The sequence below is a fragment of the Nanorana parkeri genome, unplaced genomic scaffold, assembly GCF_000935625.1.
Source record: "Nanorana parkeri isolate BGI_ZX_2015 unplaced genomic scaffold, ASM93562v1 scaffold2764, whole genome shotgun sequence".
Classification (NCBI taxonomy): Eukaryota; Metazoa; Chordata; class Amphibia; order Anura; family Dicroglossidae; genus Nanorana; species Nanorana parkeri.
This window is the reverse complement of record NW_017309032.1, coordinates 71,776-88,118: the sequence shown is the minus strand read 5'-3', so window position 1 is coordinate 88,118 and position 16,343 is coordinate 71,776. Positions and strand designations below refer to the sequence as shown.

Below are 16,343 nucleotides of genomic sequence, written 5' to 3'. Positions count from 1 at the left end.
ATATACAGCACAATGTACCATCAGCTATAGAGGAATACAAATCCCAGCAATACATTATAGAGCACCACGTGTGGAAAAGCTTACCTGAGCAGTCTTCCAGCAACTTGCTTCTGAGATCGGACCTGTCTATCGGCGGCTGTCATCACCCCACATCTGCTCCTCCTTACTACATCTCCCTGTGCGTCCCTTTGCCGATCGTGGATGTGGGTGGGTGGGCGGTGAGTGTGAGGCGGGGAGGAGTTGCGGCGTGTGGATGCTGGCAGGCGGGACTGGCATCGGCGAGCGTGAGGTGGGGAGGAGGTGCGGCGCACAGCGTGTGGAGCTGTGAACAGGGCCAACTGATCGGAAGCCGAATAATCGATTATTGAAAAAGTTGACAACTTTTTCAATAATCGATTATAATCGATTATGTCGATTAGTTGTTGCAGCCCTACTAGCAGATATAGATGGACTTGACTAATTATAGGTAACAACTAACACTTTTTTAGGCCTTAAAGGATTTTTAGTTTTTTGTGAATAATGGTTTGTCTCAAACCTCCATCTTCCACTTTTACTAAGCAGTTTGGTCTGTTAAGTGAAGTTGAAAAATAACAGCATTATGGTCAGATCACCAGGTGAAAAAAAAGCCAAAATGCAGCCATCACTTATGAATTTATGAGTTTCAATATATTACATTTTTGCTTTTGGGATTAGATGCGCTTTAATTTTATGCTTTTAGTATACAAAATTTTTGGAGTTTTCACAATGCTGATGCTTATTGTATTATGTTTTTACTATATCTCATAGATTTGTAGCCAGTATAGAATTTACCTATCTGTATGTGACAATATAGTCAGCATCCATGCTTAACAAGTGTTATGGAAGAATCGATAAACCTATCTGAAAATGAAGAGTGTATTTTATGCAAAAATATGAGTAGTGTGAACCAGAAAGGTTTTTCATCACTGAAATTAATTTGCATTGTGTGATCTTGCCAATAGGCAGTCATTTAGAAAATCGAACATTCGCTTAGCCATTTAGCTTTGCATCCTACAAAGTAAGCACAACATGCATATGTAATGAACAAATATACCAACTCACTATGCATATGTTTTATACTTTAAAGATCAAAGAGCCAAGTGGATCACATAGTCAGGTTGAAAAAACAAAACAAAATCCATGAAGTTCAACCTATAAAGATAAGAGAAAAAACATTTGAAAAAACATAATTACATGGTGGCATTTAACTTTACGCAGATTCCCTTGTAAATAATGAGAGGAAAAATTAGAATGCAGCGGTTTTAAAAGTGAGCCAAATGTTAAGCCACTTTTCCTTTTCTAAGACCACCACAGAATGGATAGAATAAAATGCCTATATTGGGAAAATTATTCGGGGGTTAAAATATTCTATTGTGTGTAAAATATTTTGTCTTTTATGTATGCAGTAGGTTTGCTTTAACATTTTATAGATATGCACAGGGAGAACTGTGCATCTGTGGCTAATGGTTGGCATACAATGCCATGCAGCACTATTTCAGCATTTGTTATACTGTTAGTGAGGATTACTGACTGTGTAAACTGTGCTGCACGTTTCTTTACAAGGTAGCTTGGATGCTGTGATGACAAACGGATCCACGATCGAATATTCTAGAGAAAAGAGGGTTCGTAGAGCTGCAACTTCTAGGACGGAGAGAATATGGCCCGGAGGAGTCATACCTTATGTCATTGGAGGAAACTTTACTGGTTAGAATATTTTCCGCTTCTAACACTTCTATTATTTTTTTTGTAGTCGTCATTCAATTAAACTATAAGAACATATAGATCTTATACATGTGAAATAGCAATGTTTGTTAGGCCATTTTTTTAATCTTACCAGCTAATGCAGATTTACACATTTTACAGTTCACCATATTTCTTTCCTTTTATGGTTTATTTATGCTATCTATTTTAGCAATTTAAAAATTTGTAGCTTTAAATATATATAGGCTTGATACCTTGTATAAACATCTTTATCATAGCTTTTTTTTTTTTTTTAACATAGTGCCAGAATATTAGTATATTTAGCCCCATTTAGGGAGAAAGCTAAATGAATAAATTAAGCAAGTTCCTGCCTTTTAAAGAAATGCCAATTGATTGTTTCTAACAAAGTTCCACAGATAGTCACTCCACTGAGGGCAATTTTGCTTGGTAACCAGTTAAAGGACATACATCTTTCCATTGGCCTGTTGAATGTATGCCTGTACAGTACCAGTTAAGCAAATGCAGCCTACCTTACTGATGGTTGGTCATGTACTCTAGAAGTTCAGTACTAATTTATGGCTTCTCTATTTGTTGTTGTTATGACAAAGATCAGGATACAGCTACAGATCCATAGGCAGTTAACTGTTACTATTAAATAGGTTTTATAAAGAAGATAATGTTTTTACAAGGGGTAAGGCAACAAAGGGAAAAGGTGAACAACCTTCACAGCTACAGATAGTGACATTAGGTGACACAAGTCTAATGCAAACAAAAAAAATTCCACGTATGTCCATATAATAGTTGACATATATAGTCATGGCTGCCAGGCACAGGTGTACTCTAATCTAGTCCACTTTAAATATTTTATAGTTAGTTACAAACTCAAAGTTCCTATTTAATCTACAAACATGGAGTTTGTTGCATTTTTTTGGATTGTGGGTGGAAGGCCAAGACATTTTTATAAACAAACTTGGGCTTCATTGCTTACAGTTTGACTTGTAGAGTTGGAGATTAAGAAGTTTACTAATTATTGTTGTCTTTCTTGATGACAATTCTACCTTGAGAGTTTTTCCAACTTATGAGAATGTAGAAAGCCTCACTATAATGCACCTCTTTATTGTTTTCATGTTACAAGTTTGGTTACTAAAAACATGTAATATGGTAGTTCCTAATATGGCTGTTTTATTAAATCTAGCTAAGCTTACAGAAGAAAATATGTACCGACAAGGTAGTTTTATGTGTTGAATTGCTGTCTGTTATTGTTGTGTTTTTATACTTTTTTTTTTAACACCTTAGGAGCTGTTCATATTTGATTTGTCTGATGTTTATAGGTCCTCAAAGAGCAATCTTTAGACAAGCTATGAGGCACTGGGAAAGATATACCTGTGTAACATTTATTGAAAGAACTGATGAGGAAAGTTACATCATATTTACGTACAGAACATGTGGGTAAGTATAAGTATGAATGTTAAAAGTGGGAAGTAATTATTAGATTGTATAGTAGTTGATTTACTTTCTTTACTTAATGTGAAAAGTTATCACGCTTATTACACTTCTCTGAACTAAAATGATAAAACAATGACATAAGCTTTCTCTGCTATCTGCATTGAGTCACTGAATGCCTCCTACCTGTGTAATGGAGATGAAGAGAGGGAAAAGTTTTTGTAGTGCAGATCAGCAGAGAAGCCTAGGGTGATAACACTGATCTTCCATAAATACAGTGAGTGGGCTTTGTCACCTTAGGACAGGAAGTGTGTCCTTGACGAGATCACCAGGTTAAAATAAAGAAGCCTGAAAAAAGATATCAAATGCATCCTCCATATCCAAGGACTAGTAAATTATAGTATATTACATTTTTGTTCTTGGGTTTAGATGCACTCTAAGTCATGAAAACTAATTTCTGTGATTAGATTTATATATGCCATGTCTATTGTGGAATGTGAACTTGTCTTTTTTTGGGAGCGACTAATGCATGCAGTTGACGATTTTAGTATCAGTATTTTTAAGACGAATTGCATGCATTTTGTTTTTGGCCATTTTTCTCATTGGAAAGTTTTCAAGTTTCTTTTGTGCAGTCTTTCCGCACCTATGTGCTTTGTAGTTTTCTATGTTATTTTTTTTATTAAAAAAAGGTATTTAATGACTACGTATTAATTAAAAAAAAAAAATTACAGTTATCATACTCGCCCAAATGCTCCGATACTTACCCCCAATACCGGAACTTCTAAGCAGAGGGAGGCTTCCCTGACCGGCTGATGGCTGGGAAATTTAAGAAGCCGGGCGGCGGGTAATGACGCCACCCGGCTTCCTGATTGGCTGGGTAGCCTACTCCATGCTAGTGGAAGTACCGGTATCAGCGAGTACCAAAAGATAAGTATTGCTACTTGATACCGAAAAAAACAGTATTGGTGATTCCCTAGTTATTCACAAAAACCTATATTTTACATCAGCAAAAATATTCCTTGACATTTGACAATTTTTTTGGCAGTGTCTCTATAGATATTGCAGCTCACATGTTATGGCTTTAACCCATAACTCCTTAACCCTTTTGCTGCCTCCTCCATAACTTAAATGCAACTGTACAGTGTTTGTGTGCTTTCAAATTTTTTTTTACTGAAAATATACGTTTTATAAACCATAGTGTAAATGGCCAATGACATCAAATAACAAAAAGACAATTTTTGCATTAAAAACATGCATATGATGTTTTTATATATAATGTGTGTGGTTGTGTAGAGCACAAGGCATACAAGTATGTACAGGACACATGTTGTAGAGCATTATTTATAATTGTTTTTAAAATCTTTTAAGCTGCTGTTCATATGTAGGTCGTCGTGGAGGAGGTCCTCAGGCTATATCCATAGGAAAAAACTGTGATAAATTTGGCATAGTGGTCCATGAATTGGGTCATGTTGTTGGCTTTTGGCATGAACATACCCGGCCTGACCGAGATGAGCATGTGACAATTGTGAGAGAAAACATACAGCAAGGTATGGATATGGGAATCTGCTGTGTATCATTCTTCTTCATACTTTTTATATTAATAAAGTAAAGATCACATGTTTGTTAAAGCAAATTATACTTATACAACTAGTCTACCCATGATCCATTTTTAAACACTTAGTAGGTAAAATGGAAAAAAAGTGTATTGTTTTATTCGATTTGAAAATACTACTTTGACCATATATTTGAAAATACTACTGTTTTTTTTTTTTCTTTTTGTTCTTTACGGACAGTGTGGAAATCCATTGAGTTGAGTTTTTATGCTTTCCTACTACTTAAAGCCCAGCTGAACTTTCAGGTTAAATACATTGCAGATGCATCAAAACAAAATCTTTGCAAAGACTTACATTTTGCTTTCTTCAGAAAGCTGCCACAGCCTGAGTAGAAAAACCTGTCCCTTGGCAGCATGCTACAGAAGGACTCTTGTTGTCTGTATGGAAGCAGTGGTCTCTCTGCAGTCAGAGCTAGAGCATTCCAAACAGCAGGGACCATGAGCTTTACTATTTGCACTGTTATATCTCTGACTCCGCAGGGGGCATGTCAGAACTTTCCGAACAGGCCCCTGCTTTTACACGATAACAAAGGTCCTTTAATGCAGCATGCTGTCAGGGGCAGGCTTTTGTACTTGGGTTGTGGCTGCTTTCTAAAGACAATGAATTGTAAGACTTTGAGCATGTTTTTGATCGGATGCAACTGGAATATATTTGGCTGATTTAGACTAAATATATCAACATTCATATCCTTTAAAGATCTTTTTAAAAAAGTCTACAATAAAATAAATATATACTCACCTAAAACTTGGTCCTGCCTGGCTGCTAGACCAGTCCCCATGGCCTCTTCTTCCCTGGGCTCCAGCGATCTAAGGACCTGTGACGGTATCATACCTATTCACTTGCACTGGACATGAGGATGCGGAGAGAGGTGAGCGGTCCCTGCCATCGGGTGAGTATATCTTCTTTTTTTAATTTTAGACCCTAGACCACAATGAGCACCTAACCCTTGCAGGGCGGGGGTAGCCCCACTGTAAAAGTTAATTTTGTACAGGCCCAGAGTTAAGTTTAAGTTTTTCAGATGTTTTTTTACAGATCTTTTACAATGTCAGTAATGGTACTTTTAGTCCAATTTCTGGAATGGTAGGTTTGTCACAATAATCATTTGGGGATGTGGTATCATTATTACTAACCAGTACAATAACATGGCTATTTTGAATGATTTAACTAAAGTTTAATTGGGCTTTATCCAGTTGACATCCGGGGGGTTAAACCCCCTTCCCATCCAGACCATTTTTCAGTATTCATCGCTGCGGTACTTTCACTGACATTTATTCCGTCATGCAACGCTGTACTGAAATTAATTTTATACCCTTTTTTGGGGACACATAGAGCTTTATTTTGGTGGTATTTATTCACCTGTACCTGTGCTATTATATAGGGGGATGGTATCCCCTATGTAACGGCAATTCGCGAGTGGCACTCGCGAACGGGGGGCGGGGTGGGGGGGTGCTCCGAAAATCACGCCGTACAACCGATCGGCGGCTATAGATCCGCTGATCGGTTGTATGTGAAACAGCCGTTAACGGCTGTAGAAACGAGTGGGTCTTTCCTGCCCATGCGCGCAAGCAGGAAAAAAATGCCGTCTGGACACGGCAACCCGCTGATGCGAGTCTGCCGTCCGTCCGTTTTTTCTTAACGGGCGAACGGCAAGAGGTTAAACAGAAACTGCTGTGGCTGATAATAACTTTAACAAATGTAGCTTCCGTCCTCCAACAGTAGTGGCTATCCTCTGATTTGTTTTATTGCTGTGGAACTGTACCTTTCAGGAGCATTAGAAGTGATATTTTCCCAGGACTAGTTTATGTCTTGGTGTTAATAGACTGACCATTGCTATTACAACATGGAAGCCATGACTGAAACAGATAAGGTCATCCTTGACAGAGTGTCACTGTGATTGAAGACTTGAGTATAGGGTAAAGGATGCTGCATTTGGTTTCAGACTGAATGGGTAGGGGAGGGTGGTAGTAAGCCTGCATGGTATGTCCATATTTAATCATGATCATGTATTTTGCTGGGAAAGGTTTTGGTATGCTTTTAAACCACAAGATTCTCATCAATACGGGACTGTAATCTTTTAAGGGTATTAAAGAGTGCAGAATCTAAGTCATATTAATAAAAAAGTAAAATGCTTTAGTACGTTGTGTTATTTATAGCCAATTTTCTGTGTATTATTGGCTTTAATAAGTTGTGTTATATTACAATTTTTTTTTCTTCATTTTTTAGGCATTCTCTATTAAAAATGAAATATATAGATTTAGCCTTTTGTGAACCAACTAAGTTTTGTTTTCGGTTTGATATGTTCATAGTTTGTTGTCATTGCAGGTCAGGAATACAACTTCCTTAAAATGGAGCCTGGAGAAGTGAACTCTTTGGGAGAGACATACGATTTTGATAGTATCATGCATTATGCCAGGAACACATTCTCAAGGTTGGAATCTAAGGTTATGTCTCTTAAGTTCTTCATAGTATTTCTTGTTATACATTTGTGTTACGAATAACATTCAAGTGCTTTTACATAGCACTGAATTTTGTTTTTGCCAGCGTCAATGTCATTATAGTTTTTAATAGTGCTGTTGACCCTGCCAGCAGACATATACAAGCAGTAAAACATACCATATTAATTATGGCATGGAAATTCTTAATGGAATAAAATTCACCAACTCCAATAAATTACAAGATTTTTTCCTACTTTACTGCCATATGGATCCTTAACTTTGATATTCATAGTGTACCAAAAGCCCAAACTTTTTATTTTTAGCTTTGGATTGAGTAGGAAAGGGTTGCAACCTCTTTCAGGTACTTATTGATCTCGGTTCCTGCTGGGAAGATTATCCTCCTTGGCTTGACTTCGTAACCATTGTCCATGGGACATAAAGTGAAGGAAAATCCAAAATTCTGAGTTGTTGCAAGAACAGGAATAGAAGAGAAGGTGCTACAGTTGGGACAGTTGTTTTGAGAGAGGCTATGAAAGGATAATCCCTCAAACTCAAAAGACTTTCCCTATTCCCTGTTGTTTCTACAGGAAGTGAAGAGAAATCTTCTTAATGGGACTTACACAACAAACATAAAAAAACAGATAGGGATTTTACCCTCCCTTTTCTTATCCAAAATATTTTTGTAAAAGTTTTGCTTTAGACATACTTTAATAAATCGGTTAAATAAAACTTTATCACAGATTTAACCTCCCTGGCGGTATTCCCAAGTGTGTTAATTTTCAGTACCAAGAGCGGTAACCCCCGAGCCACACTCGGGATTGAACAAAAGTGTCACTTACCTTGTCTCTACTAGCCCGCGGTGTCCTTTGCTGTACGCGGCCGGCCGATGCCGGCATCTGACATTTACTTTAGTTTTCGGCGTCACAGCGGGGGGCGGAGCTGGCGGGAAATGCAAAAGTGAAAAGATGCAATGTACACAGAATACACACAATGCAGTGTAATCTGCTATGATTACATTTATGTATCAAACTATTTCACTTCAATTTTGTCCCTAGAGCTTTGTCCAGTGCCCTGCCTGCACTTTTACTGTTCTTTCTGCCTGGAAACTTGAGAACGTCCTTGGCATCCAAAAAATGTCCCTTTTTATAAATTGCCATGAAAAACAATGTACCGCTTTGGCATGCTAAAATCCTGCATAATCATACCGTCAGGGAGGTTAATACACAAGATTGTCTGCCCTTTGATAGAGAGCATGTTGTGTTTCTTCAATTATCTACAATGGGTTCTGATACCTTGGAGAGTTGGCTCACAATTTCTTTTTTTCCCTGGGACTTGGCAAATTAAATAAATTTATAACAAATTAGATGTTGATTTTTTTTTTATGTGTTTACCCTTTGGGGCATATATAAGAGTAAGGTGTTATTAGTGATGTATTTCAATGCAAATGCTTCTCAGCACATTTTTCCCATGATTTATGCTTACGCTGTGAGAACTGGTAGAATACACATCTTTTTGTTTTCTTGGGTAAATCTTTTTATAGAGGAAATGCTTTCTAGCCTATACATTTGGCAAGGCAGCTGTGTTGGTGATTGTAATATAGCTCAGGCTTACCTCATACTGGGGTTGATTGTTAAGTGATTACATATATAGAAGCGGAAACTGTAAACTGATCTCATAGGGCAGCTGTAGGCAGGCTGAACATAATTCAGAAACTGACCACAAAAGCACAATTTGCTTGGTTAAGTGCCATATTTTTTCTTTCTATCAAATTCAACAAAACGGCTTAATTTGACATAAGGGACCTATCCGGTAAACACGTTTACTAGGAATGCTGCACAAAGCTGCATGATAAATGTACCAAATCACTTGTTCCTATGACCCTTGAATATAGTCAATTCATAATTGTAACTGGCATTAACTTGTTCCGTTTTAACAAGAGTACATGTTGTATGTGGATCCATCACAGCACTGAGGGTTTTTTTTTTTTTTTGGCTTCTGTTACATAGTTACATTTAAAGAATGTAATGTATTCTATTTGTAATATAAAAACTGCATACATTTGTAACTAGAGGGCTGGTTTGTCATTTTGTATTTTTTTACACAATGGTATACATGCCTTTTGGCTAACAAAAGCCTGTTGACATTTATTCTGGAATTCTAGACTATGACCGGGGTCTGCTTCATTTTATGCTCATGGAATAGACATGGATTATATTACTCCCTGTGATATCACTAGGCTTGTAAAATTCTTGTAGGGGCACTCAGCAGGGTGCTCTATGTCCGCTCCCATTGACCCCCAAAACTACATCTCACAAGAGGCATTTTCCTACATAGTGTGTGGGCAGGCTGTTGAGAGTCAAGGCAGCAGCATTACTTAGTGGGAAAGTTACTAATGTAACAGTGCTGGCACTGCAGGCTGCTAAACAGTTAATGTTCAAAGTTTACTGGTAGCACGCTCAAGCGAGTAGTTGGTCACATTCAACTGAACTTGTTTTGTAATGTTGATGGTGTTTCAACGCTCATCCAAGCAAAGTACTATTTCTTTAAACAAAACATTTTTTGGGATATTTGCTTGACAGCTTTGTATTTCATTCAACTCTGCAGTTGGTAGCAATTTTTTTCCAAAGCAATTGGCTGAGAAATTCAATTGTTTTATATAAGAATTGTGAAAGGAGTATATGTAATGCAGTAAATAACTTCAAATGACAACTGAAACAGTGCCTCAGTTGGATACCTTATAAAAAGTGAATTATGTAGGAAGGGACATATTTGCTTGAGCAACTCAACCAATGGATTGGCAGACAAATTATGCATTGATGTTTTTATAAACAGAAAAAAAATCTTGCATTAATCAAATCTTTGTTCAGATGAAGCCATCTTACAAGCTCTGCCGCTTTGAGGACCCCATCTCCCGGTAGACTACAAAGACAAACAGCATAATGCTTCATATCCAGTTTTGTCTACGACTTTAGGAATTAGCAGTTTGTCACCCAGCAAATAAAGTGCTTCTAGGAAGTAAATAATATTAATCTTCCCATCAGCTGAAAAGAATCATCTCTAGGAATGACAAGTATGTCATTGTGATCCATGAAAAGAGGCATTGTCGGGGGAACATACTTTATTTGGACGAATAAAATAGCTGAGAGAGAGTTGGAGACAAAAAATAAATACATTTGCTTCAATAGGTATTGTAAGTTGCTCAGCTGGGATGTAGTCTCTTTGCTCTGATTTAAAATATAAAAGTTCTTAATGTGCCCTTTAAAAAATGTTGTTCTACAGTTGACAATAAGACGCCAAATGATGTAATTTCTTTGTAGTTCCATAATTACACTTTGTGGTAAATCCAATAAATTATCTTGCTAAAGCCCTGAGAAGCAGTGGTGTGTGTCTGTATTGTGGACCTTGCAGCTCCATGATGGCCGAAACATAATAATTGTATCTGGACCACAGGATAACGGCAGAGTCCTGCTCCAGTGCTCTGCTAGAATAACTGCTTAATTCATTAGGAATTGCTGGGGTTACTTCAGAACTGCTATGTTCATCTATAAAGTAGTTTAACAGATTAGGAAAAGGGCAGTGAGAACTTCCCACCATACCAGGTTACAGTCCGTTATTTTTGAAATTGTGACTGCTAGTAAAATCAGAGATGACTATTAAAGGACGCAAAGGCTTTGAAAATAGTTAGGAATTACTCTTGCAGTTTTTTATAAATTGCCCAAAATCCATGTAAAAATTGACTGCACTAGATTTTATCTCCTTTTAAACAAGCTTTTTAGCATCTTAGTACATGAACTTATCTTGTACTGGAGGGCACACCTATGCTTTTTAAGGATTAGGTATCTGACAGATGCATGCTTCAGTAACCTAGTATATTGTGGCTTTATTTGAAGTTTTACTTTTGTATTGAATTATTTGTTTACTTAATAAAAAGTCGCTGACAAGTCTCTAAAGATAGGATCAATGGAGTGTGTTTAGAAGAGGATTATAGGTGCCTGGTCTTAAAACTTTAATGTGCTTACATATCTTTGTTGGACAAAAAGCTGGATTATGTTAGCTCATTTGCCAGGGAACGTACTGTTGATTAATCCTTCATTCAGCCAACACAAATATTCACTTTTTAGTGTATATAACATGGCATAAGTTGCACATCTCATTGTTTGGCTCATGCTTCCTTTTAACAGTGTTGAGCAGTGAAGAATCTGGAATTTTAAAATAAAAAAATCTGTTTAGCTTTGGTATTTCAAGATGACTAGTTGTGATTTCTATGGTTGTCCATTACCAAAAGCAGAGCTAATGTAACAAATCTGCATTCAATGAGGAGGCATAATCTATAAATACTGTTATTTTAAGCTGCTGTTAGGTGCACTATGTAGCCAGATTCATTGTGGCACAGCTCGGCCCAACTAAACCCGAAGGCAAAGTGTTAAAAATCTGTTAAGACCACCTTAAGTGTTCCTGATGAAAGCTGAAAGTCTCTGTCTTGGAAGCAGGCAGCTTTGCAATTCAAGACTAACATATTATAGAATCTGTTCCATACATGTTACTGAAAATAGTTGTATAGAATAGAGTTGACCACATAGTGTCTGTCAAGATGTTGATTCTTCTCTTTGTTGGTAATTGGAGTGGTATAAGTTCTACGCATTTCACGCTTGATGCGCTTATTCAGGAACTCAGTATAGGAGGAAATCACATTAGAAAACAATCAGTGAACATGTATGGGCAGAACATTAAACCATATGTTGTCCATATGGGGGATGAAGCCTAAAGCACAAGGAATTTCTTGCTATCTATCCTTCAGAGGTTTGTTCTGTTTGGATCAGACATCTTGACAGACACTATGTGGTCAAATCCTTTAGTCTGTTGGGGTAAAATTGAGGGGTAGTATGTGAGGGGTAGTATGTGGAGATTTAAAATTGTTATACTGTTACAATTTCCATATTTTTATTACCAATTTTAATCATGTTCTAATAATACTTTTTATACAGTTATGAAGTAAAGATGCTCTTTGGCTCTGTCATTCAGCAACTTTAAATGCCCCACCTATTATCTTTTGTCATATTCATAAATGTTACAGGTTGGTTGATTTTAGCTGTCAACAGCTGCTATAAAGCTTTTCTTAGCTTACAGGAAATATTTTGCTCTAAAGACCATTTCTCAGTTAGGCTCTGTAATGCATTGTGTTTTTAGAATGCATTATTTTTACAAGTTGGTTATCTTATTACATCCAACATTTCTATCACATCTCTGTTGTCACGGTAGTGGAAGGGTTTAATCTTAGGATCAGGCATGGGCGGACAAATATGGAATCCAAGAGCCAGTCTGTCTAATCCAGGAGTCAGCATGATATTTTTTTTCGGAGCTAGCTCAATTGACAACAAACCACAAAAGTTTTGTCACGAGCTGTAATTTTTAAGGAACATTGGCTACCTGGCTCCTTGGACTTGTCCAGCCCTGGGATAAGGAATGTTCTGTAATTTTTATTTTTGTTGTTCAATAAACTGATGTCTTTCCAAGCTCTGAAAAATCAAGATGGTGATATTAAAATCCAGCTTGAACATGAGGTTTGAGTGCTTTGGGAGGAGTCCTTGCAGAGGACAAATAAAGTACACTTTCTTCAATGACAATGCAGAATGTATATTTTAGGCACATATTGGGGATATTCTAACTAGCTTCTTCTGTAACATATTCCCTTTTCTCTGTAAACAGGAGTGTATATTTTGATACAATACTTCCCCGGAGAATTAATAACCATATTCGACCAACTATTGGGCAGCGCATTCGCCTCAGCCAAGGAGATATTGCTCAGGCAAAGAAACTGTATAAGTGTCCAGGTAATACTTCTTTTTTTCTACTCCAGGGTACATATTATTGGGAGAATGAAATCTGGCTTTTATCTAAGGTGGCAATGTTTACAGTGGACAGCACTCTGTCCTCCAATTTTATTTCATTTTGTGACCCTATTAGGGTCTCTGCACTGCCAATGGAAGAAAAAGGGTAGGGGTGGTGGGTTATTTTTCCTAGGACAGAAAAGCGCAGACGGATCAAAAATCATTCTCGGGAGCGCAAAGTTCAATGCGTTTTTCACTATGCTAAAATTTCTAGAAACAGAGTTACCAGGTACGTAACTCCAATTTTTGTCTGCATGCCTGTTTATCAATTCCTGTCCTGACAGAAAGTGAAGGGAATTCTCCCCAATAGGTACATGCTCTGCAATAAAAACCTCACAAAGGCTCTAACCCCTGCTAGCTATCAAAACTAAGATTACATTTTGGCTGGAGTCATCTTTAAAACCCAATTGAACTTGGTGTAAATTAGGTAAATACATCAAAGCTGTATCAAAACCAAAGGTTTGCAAAGTCTTACAGCTAGTTTTCTTTAGAAAACAGCCACAGAGTAGTAAAACCCTTCCTCTGCTTGCCGCTGTAGGGAAGTACTGGTCTTTCTGCTCTGCAGTCAGAAAAGTTCATGCTTTCTTCTGATTGGAGAGCCACATGTCTGACTGAGCAGAGCCTGTGTGGGGCCTCTGCAGAGAGACTACTGCTTTTATACAGAGAAAGTTAAGAAAAGTCCTTCTCTACAGCATTCTGGCAGGGGATTTCTAATTGGACAGTGGTTGCTTTCAAATGAAAGCAGACTCTTAAGTCTAGGGCTGAAACAACTAATCGATTAAATCGATTATAATCAATAATGAGAATCGTTGTCAACGATTCTCATTATCGATTTAGTTGATTTTTGATTAGCGGATTCCCACATTCTCCTCCCCGCTGGTGCTGGCTGCAGCAATCTGTGTCCCTTTCAATCCTCGCTGCTCTCCCTGCCTGTATCGGCAGAGGCAGCGTAGCACAGACCACTGAACCTGGCATCACGGGAAGAGACTGGGGTGACTCTGCATTCCCCCACTGCCTCGGAGGGATTGATGAAACACCGACGTCAAGTCTCCAATCAGCAGCTGGAAACAATAGCCAGCCTGCTATGGGATATTTTAAATTGCAATAGCCAAAAGCACCCGCCCACTGCCTGCTGAACTTTCTCCTTAAGTTCCCTCCTGCTGATTGACAGCAGGCAGTGGGTGGGTGCAATAACCAGCCTGCTATTGGGTATTGTAATTTAAAATAGCCAATAGGAGGCTGGCTATTGCTCCCAGCCACTGCGTGCTGTACTTACATTCAGCTCAGCAGGCAGCTGACATTCCTCAGTGAAGTAGAAAGGTGACACTAGGGGTCTAATAGAACCTGTCATCTCAAATGTGCCATCACATAAAGGGCTTGTGAGCCCCCCCATGTGATAGCAATGAAGTAAAAAATAAAAGTTAAATAAAATTTAAGAAAACCCCCCCCACAAAAAAAGTTTAAAGTCCCCCGACCCCGCAAACGGGCGGGACACATACTAGAGGTATCACAAGTCCGGGTGCACCTACGTATGAAAACGACAATTGAGCTGCACATTTTAGGTATCGGCGCATGCGCCAGAGTGAGAGCAATAGTTTTCCGGCTAAGTATTCATGGCTAACTCCTAAACTGATGACCGGGCTTTTATTTATCTTAAATACAAGTTTGGCTATTTTATTGGAGTTTTACAATTTACATTATTTTAAATCCATGAGACTAATTTAAATGTCTAATATAATACAATTATTTAAATATAAAAGGTGGGAAAATAAATTTTTGGTTTTGGCCTGACAAATTCTGCTGCCTTCCAGTGTCGTGTGATTGCAAAAAATGTGCATACCATTTTATTCTGAAGTAAACTTTGTTTGTAACACTGCATTTGTGTATTTTTTATGTTAAATAAAGGATGGTATTTTTTTTTTTTCTTTAACCGAAAAAAAGAAATAATAAACCAACTAATCGATTATGAAAATAATCGTTTGTTACAGCCCTATCTAAGACTTTGTACTTTTGATGTACTTGGAATGTACTTTTGATGTACTTGGAATATATTTAGCGGATTTATACTGAAACTTCAGTTGGGCTTTAAGAGATCTAGTTTAATTTCATCTTTACAGAAGAAAAAAGCCAGAACTTTACTGTAACCTGATAAACCTGTCCAGTGTTTTATAAGAAGTGGAGTAAACTGTGTCAGTTCCTGTCTCTTCTTCATTTTTAAGCTTGTGGAGAAACATTGCTAGAGTCAAGTGGTAATTTTTCTGCTCCTGGTTATCCAAGTGGTTATCCATCCTATACGCATTGCATTTGGAGAATCTCTGTTACACCTGGAGAAAAGGTATTAAGTGCTTAATTACTTTAATTGCTTGGGTAGACTTAAAGTGACATTAAACCCTAAGATTTTTTTACATAAAACAATACTGTAATGTGTGCCTTTTATATATATATATATATATATATCATCATGTCCACTGAGGTAATACAGGTATATCACTGTGTCCACTGTGGTAATCCAGGTATATCACTGTGTCCACTGTGGTAATCCAGGTATATCATCATGTCCACCGTGGTAATCCAGGTATATCATCATGTCCACCGTGGTAATCCGGGTATATCACAGCGTCCACTGTGATAATCGAGGTATATCACAGCGTCCAGTGCGGTAATCCAGGTATATCACAGCGTCCACTGTGGTAATCCAGGTATATCATGGCGTCCACTGTGGTAATCCAGGTATATGATGGCGTCCACTGCAGAAGATGGGGAAAAAAAGCGTAAGGTTCCCCCCCAATTCATACCAGACCCTTTAGGTCTGGTAGGAATGTTAGGAGGGACCCTCCCCCAAGATAAAAAAAAAAGTGCGTGGCGTTCCCCCAAAATGCATACCAGGCCTTTAACAGTCCTACCAGACCCTTGATCCGAGCACTAGCCCGGCAGGCAAGGAAAAGGGGGGGGGGCGATCGAGCGCCCCCCTCCCTGCGCCTTACCAGGCCACGTGCCCTCGACATTGCCGATGGGGACAAGGGCCTCTTCACCACAACCCTGACCTGGTGGTTATGGGGGTCTGCGGGCAAGGGGGCTTATTTGCATCGGGGTAGCCCTTTAAATAAGGGGGCACCTAAATGCCGCCCCCCCTTGTGAATGAGTAAGGGGTTCTTGTACCCCTACCCATTCACTAAAGGGTTAAATCAGTTAGTAAAAAGTCCAGGCTTTTGATAAAATCCTCTAATTGAAAAAAACTGTAAATT

The 16,343-nt window shown here is 38.1% G+C and overlaps 1 protein-coding gene across 1 annotated transcript in view; it reads left to right on the top strand.

Annotated features, from left to right (window-relative positions):
* Positions 1 to 3,059: 3,059 nt before the first annotated feature.
* LOC108802275 (tolloid-like protein 2) overlaps positions 3,060 to 16,343 on the top strand; it is a 35,791-nt gene continuing 22,507 nt past the window's right edge. The window contains exons 1-6 of the mRNA XM_018574144.1: positions 3,060 to 3,168; positions 4,548 to 4,704; positions 5,542 to 5,545; positions 7,082 to 7,203; positions 12,917 to 13,041; positions 15,318 to 15,433. Coding sequence (XP_018429646.1) covers positions 3,129 to 3,168; positions 4,548 to 4,704; positions 5,542 to 5,545; positions 7,082 to 7,203; positions 12,917 to 13,041; positions 15,318 to 15,433 — 564 coding nt within the window. The 5' untranslated portion in view covers positions 3,060 to 3,128. The remainder of the gene's footprint in view (positions 3,169 to 4,547; positions 4,705 to 5,541; positions 5,546 to 7,081; positions 7,204 to 12,916; positions 13,042 to 15,317; positions 15,434 to 16,343) is intronic.